Source organism: Erigeron canadensis, chromosome 8 (assembly GCF_010389155.1).
Source record: "Erigeron canadensis isolate Cc75 chromosome 8, C_canadensis_v1, whole genome shotgun sequence".
Classification (NCBI taxonomy): domain Eukaryota; kingdom Viridiplantae; phylum Streptophyta; class Magnoliopsida; order Asterales; family Asteraceae; genus Erigeron; species Erigeron canadensis.
The window spans coordinates 43,405,817-43,411,927 of record NC_057768.1 but is presented as its reverse complement, the minus strand read 5'-3'; the positions used below and the strand labels follow the sequence as shown (position 1 = coordinate 43,411,927).

General features: G+C 33.8%; 1 protein-coding gene across 2 annotated transcripts; it reads right to left on the bottom strand.

Moving 5' to 3' along the window:
• Positions 1 to 966: 966 nt before the first annotated feature.
• Positions 967 to 5,032, bottom strand: LOC122579294. 2 transcript variants are annotated; one of them, XR_006320616.1, is made up of 5 exons: positions 4,911 to 5,032; positions 4,277 to 4,770; positions 3,194 to 3,650; positions 1,931 to 2,295; positions 967 to 1,301 (listed from the first exon to the last, which is right to left on the bottom strand). XR_006320616.1 is itself a non-coding variant. In XM_043751437.1 (2 exons), the coding sequence occupies exons 1-2, from the start codon at positions 4,751 to 4,753 to the stop codon at positions 3,213 to 3,215; spliced, it is 915 nt and encodes a 304-aa protein (XP_043607372.1). In that variant the 5' UTR covers positions 4,754 to 4,896; the 3' UTR covers positions 3,060 to 3,212. The 2 variants fall into 2 exon arrangements, 1 of the variants encoding a protein (XP_043607372.1); XM_043751437.1 differs by lacking the exons at positions 967 to 1,301; positions 1,931 to 2,295; positions 4,911 to 5,032 and having other exon boundaries at positions 3,060 to 3,650; positions 4,277 to 4,896.
• Between the last annotated feature and the right edge of the window lie 1,079 nt (positions 5,033 to 6,111).

The window sequence follows — 6,111 nt, the reverse complement described above, 5'->3', positions numbered from 1 at the left end:
GTTTTCATAAGTAAAATACATCTTGACTCACTATTATTACAACATTTTTTTCTGACATGTGGCTCGCACGGGTTTATTTTAGTATATCAAATTTCGTATTAATCGCACGGGTTCAAGTTATACTTGTAACCGACCTACTCAACTCACATCCCTGCCTGACCCGACTCATATCCCCACCTGACCCGACACCATGCTAAGGGTCTAAGGCTACCAAGTTATACTTGGAACCGACCTACCCAACTCACATACCTGCCTGACCCAACACCATACTAAGGGTCTAAGGCAACCAGTCTGATTCTTAATTCTGGTTATCATGGATCAACGTTCAAGATTCTATCTAGTTCTCTATTCGTTTGGTTTGGGTTATGACATATGAATAGAGTTTTCACACCAAAAAAAAAGAACAAAAACCTACCACAGCTTCACAAATCTGGTCTAGTGGTAAAAGTTTGGTCTGTAAGAGTGAAAATACTTAAAGGTACGAAGTGTGAATCCTATAAGATAAAAAATATACCCACGAAGGTTCAACTGCAACACTACCTGCAAAATAGCCCCCCCCCCCCTGAAAATAGTCGACTAGCAAAGCAGGCATGTATCTAAGTTAACAAAAAAAAAAAAAAACACCCCTTTAAGCTACAACCTTTAACATCTCGATTTCTAAACAATATTTGAAAAGGTTATAATTATAAGCACCGAAATACCATGAGACCTTAGTTTACCAAAAGCCAGCTACTTTATTTCATATTTAAACAATGTCAACCATATGTTGTTTCCAACTATTCACCTAATGCATATCATCTCGTTGACTTTAGCATATATATAAGTCAACCTGTTCAGCTTTTTGGAGAGATCCAACAAACAAAAATGTATAAATTATCTGCAAAACCACTGATAACTTTAGTGTTTGTCTTTCTATTGATGCTTGATCATCATCATGCCAATCCAGTCGATTCAGGTAAGCAATTATTTATCAATAGGGTGAATCAATTCTTTAGCTATTATAATCGTAACTTCATTGCAAACTATCAGTCATTCTTGAAGTAATGGGCGTTGTATAAAAACCAATTACAAAACTTGCAACTTAACTTTGTTATGTGCATATAGATACTGATTCCGAATGTACCCAAAGAACAAGAAAGTTGGTTCAGTTTTGGCAACAGAAATTTGCGGCTTCAAAGAATCGGAGAACGCTGAGAACAATTTCAGCTCCACCGCCACCAAAAATCAGCCGTACTCGTAGCTACGACATGGGTCCACCACCTTCAGCTTGAAGTTCATAATATTCTCAGATTAAATTCATTCTGCTCCAAAAAAACTAAAAATGAGTTGTCTATGCTTTAATCCAAGAAAGGATATTATATTGAACTTTTAGCAAGTAATAAAACACCCATACATTCATTTATTTGACCACCAAATACTTGTTATCCGAATTTATAAACTAGGCACGAACTTAGGGACTGGTTTTAATGGAGATGATTGATGATGCAGGCAATTGAATGAACATGATTACAGGTGAAAACTCTGTGCACACACACACACGTGTGTGTGTGAGAGAGAGTATATGTGTGTGTGTGTGGTATACATTACAAGAGACTCACATTACAAGAACTATAAACTACAACATTTCAATAGCAAAGATTTCACATTTTAGCTACTGTTTTAATACAGGAATACATCATGTAGGTTATTCTACTATAATTTCTAAAAATTTATATAGTGGTTGAAAATATCAATACTTAGCTACAAGATACAAATATATAATCACTAAATAACACAAGCGTACACTCCTTAGAAGAGCATGTATATACCTTCTGCTTGATATTCAATTCAAGCATAAAAGAAAGGATCAAATCTATATATTTCTGAAATTAATTTTTTTTATTGAAGCCACTATAATATTGATCTTATGAAAAAAGATTAAAAGTCTTACTCAGTAAAGAAGCATGACTACTGCATCCCTGAGGTTCCTTTGCTTCTTTGTCATGGTGAACTGGCTATAACAGCATTATGTAGTTGCTTCTCTAATTCACGAGGAATATTCATAACCTTGATTGAGAAGGGCTCTTTTTTTCCTATCAGTTCCATATGGTAATGTACCTTTACTGGTATTCTCAATGAAAACATGATGAGAAACATTTATTCATACATGTGTGATCTGGAAGTGGAATCTTGAGGAGCAATGAGAGAACTTCCGGTATTTGATGAAGAAATGCATGAGGATTTACTTTTTGATTTGCAGTATCCTTCTGATGCCTTCTTTTGACCCATATCACTCTTGTTTCAACTTTCAACAAACTGCAATAATAAATATGAAAAAAGCAGGCTTTATTATCTACTCCTCTTGAATTAGTGTAACAAATTGAACAATCATCCATAATTATTGCAGTATGTTATAGTGCAACAAAAGATTTACATATACAGACTCCTGTTGTCAAACCCACTCAAAGACATTATGGTAATATATAGGTTTGAAGGAAATATGAAATTGCACAGCTAAGAATCACAAAGACAGACACTCGAATCTATGTTTTTAAGCAATAAACTACTATTAAACTGCAAGTTTGCAATTCGGCTTAAACCATATTTAATTACAAATAACGAACAATAAATTATACATACAGGACACTTTACCTGGGAGTTACCAAATTGATAATTGTTGCTGAAGGCTTATTTCCTGAGCCAGTAAAATTAGTGACCTTTTTCAAATTTCCACAATATAACACTATATTATCCCAAAAATACGATTACACTTTCTGACGGAGTCATCTATGAATATATGGCGAACGAGATTTAAGCTCGGTGTAGATTGTAATACAGATGTGAATTTGATAATTTATAGTTTTTTGTCTTATAAAAGAAGTATTAAAAGATGATTTCATCAACAGACATCACTTCACCTATATATTATGTTATTCCAGAGTTTTGAAGATGAAAAGCTCCTGAAGAGAAGAGCGAGTATCCAAAGTTAATGAAAGAACGAGAAGTACCCAAAGTCCACTTGCTTTTTTGTTGAGAAATACCAAGATACAGAATACTTCATGTATGTTGTTTTGCTCATATTTACAAATTTAAAAAGCTTGGCAAGATTTATAAGACTTTTGAAAGGTTTACAAAATCACATAAAAATATTCGAAGAATGAAGTTGTACATATATACAGGATGAGAACTTCAGACTCCAGTACAATATCTATACCTGTTTGCCATTGAGTTTACTATGTTTCACAATCCAGAAGCATGGCTACTGCTTCTCTAAGCCTGCTTTTCTTCTTTGTCACAGTGACTGGTTTATCACTGATAACTGCTTCGTTTAGTTGATTCTTGATTTCATGGGATATACTTATATTTTTAACTGGGCGAGGGTCTTCTTTTGCTATCGGCTTCATAAGTAAAGGCCCCAAAAACAGATTGAGCATGTCCTGTGTTGAATCCTCAGTCATTTGGAAATCAGGTAATGTAACTTCACTCGCTGTATTCTCAACGCAATCATGATGCGAAGTTGTTTCTTCATGCATGTGTGATGTAGTATCTTGAGAGGCAAGAAGAGAATTTCTGGTTTTATCCAAAGAAGTATATAAAGCATCACTTTTTAATTTGCAGTGTTCTTCTGCTCGCTTCTTTTGACTCAAATCTCTCTTGTCATTTTCAACAAACTGCAATAAAAGGTACTAAAAAGCATGACTTTGTGATAGCTGGAGATTCTACGGACTTGGGAATGACAAAGTGTGCGTTTTGGAACTTAGAGGTGATCATGTGACTTTTTGAATAACCATTACTGTATTAGATAATCACTTAAATGGGCTATTGAAGATAATCGTATTCTTTAACTGCAGAAGTTGTAATAATCAGAAACTTAACTGTGTGAGCATTTGGCAAATTCTGAGTACGTAATGAATAACAAATTTATACATAAAAAATGACCAAACACAACATAATTGTGGAAATAGAAATCGCTTTGTTAAATTGGAGTAAAAAGCTCAGTTATCAGAGGCGTAACTAGGCAGTATAACTTTACACTTCAGGAACCAGTCTGTCTATTCAAAACTAACTGATTGACCCATAATCACATAAACAAAAGCTGAAACTGTTTATCCAAGCATTACAAACTGATCATTTGACTCCTAAATATTCAAATATTCAGAAATAGAATTTGTTAAACCAAACACTGAATACCAAAAACTGTGACCACAAGTCTCAATAACACAATAGTGAGTTCCAAACCACAAATCCAAACACCCTCTAAATCTCTAAGTTAACATGTAACTAAAAATAAATATACCTCTTTTGCAATGCTTAAAAGATCCTCCATTGTCAAATCAACATCAACATCATCATCCTCTTCGCCACAAGAAGGGTACAAATCTTTATCTTCGTTCCCACCATCAAACTCACACCTTTCATCTTCCTTTCCCCCTACCGCCCCATTGTCCCCGCCTTTCCTCCCCACCCATCCATGCTTTCTCCGTTCAACAACTCCTCCTCCCTCGAAACCGTCGCATTCAATCACATCCTCCTCAACAAGCCCTCTTTTCTTCCGCTTCGTTTCACATTTAACTAAAACTGCTTTCTCATTACTAAACTTTTTCCGGGGGACTACACGTTTCGCCTTGGGCTTTACAAATTTACTCACATCCTCATCCTTATTCACAACATCATCCAAATCAAGGGCTTTACTCACACTATTATTATTACTACTATTATTTTCATCCTTTTTCACACCCATCATCCATGATGGCAATTTCCTCTTTTCTTCCATTTTTGTTCTTTCTTTTTCTATAGAATTATTAAAACATTCTCTTAAAAAACAAATCTTTAAGCTACCCAACAAACTTAACAATCATATCATCATCATATAATACTACAAACAAAATATTAGATTAATATAATATATTAATAGAAATTGAGGGAATTACCAGAATTTAGGGTTCAAGATAATCAACGAACTGATCCGGGGTTGAAATTGGGGAAATCTTTCTTCTGAAAGTTGGAATCTTTTTTTATTGATTTGTTTAAAGTTAGAATCTTTTATGTAAACTGTTTTTGTTTCAAGAAAAAAGAAAAGAAATAAAGACGGACCCAAATATATACGTGTGGGTTTTACAAGAATTTCCAATACTTTGCTTAAAAATTAGAAATAGGCCCTTGATCAATATAAAACACTATAAAAAGCTTCCATTAATGTTTTTTTTAATAAGCAACGCTAGTTTTTTGAAAATAAAAAAGATTATTAATTAATTTAAAACAAAGAAAAAAACATTACCGTTTATTCAACATTGTAAACTATCACATTTGAATAGTGTATTACACCTTCATATGTTTCAAACTAGTTTTGATACGTCTACAGAATTCACAAGTTTTCGTTTCTTTCATCTTAATTAGCCACTCAAATCAAAAGGGTGATTGGCCTAAAGAGTTGGCATCCGATGGAATCTCAATGCGGTAGTGGAGTTTGATATGCGGAAACACCGCCGCTAACACCTTTTGTGTGGTGTGACAAAGCTTGGTAACAAACTTTACCACACCGTAAAGAAATAGACAATGCAAATCATTTGTCTTTTTCGTGGTTTTTATGTGTTTTTAATATATGTCTATATGAAGTGTAGTGTAGTATGAGGTGTAATGTGAGAGGTCGGTTGTCAATAAAATAATGAAATGTGGTATGAGAAAGATAAAAATAAGGTGGCATAATAAGTTTGATCGGAAGTGGGTACAAGAAAAAAACGAAAAAATGAGATGCCAACGTTTTCTATCTTACTTTGTAGTGTATTCACTATTGTTAAAATAAAACTGTTATGCATTTTTTTTTCATGTTTTTTCTTATCCAAGTAGAGTATGTTTTTGCCCAAGATGTAAGAAGTTGATTTAAGTTTTACTTTGAAGTACACATTATATTTGACATTTGAAGTTATTGGCTGAATGTGTATGTGTATCTTAAGACGTAAGACTTGACATGTTTGAGAGTTAGAAAGATTAAAGAACGACTGCATAAAAAGAGCAGAATTCGACAGATGCTTTCTTTTAATGTTTTTAGACATGAAATTAGATTTCTGCCTTGATGCACTACCGAAACAAATACCTCCTGAAATTCAAGAACCGCCTTTGGCTTATAAAGTA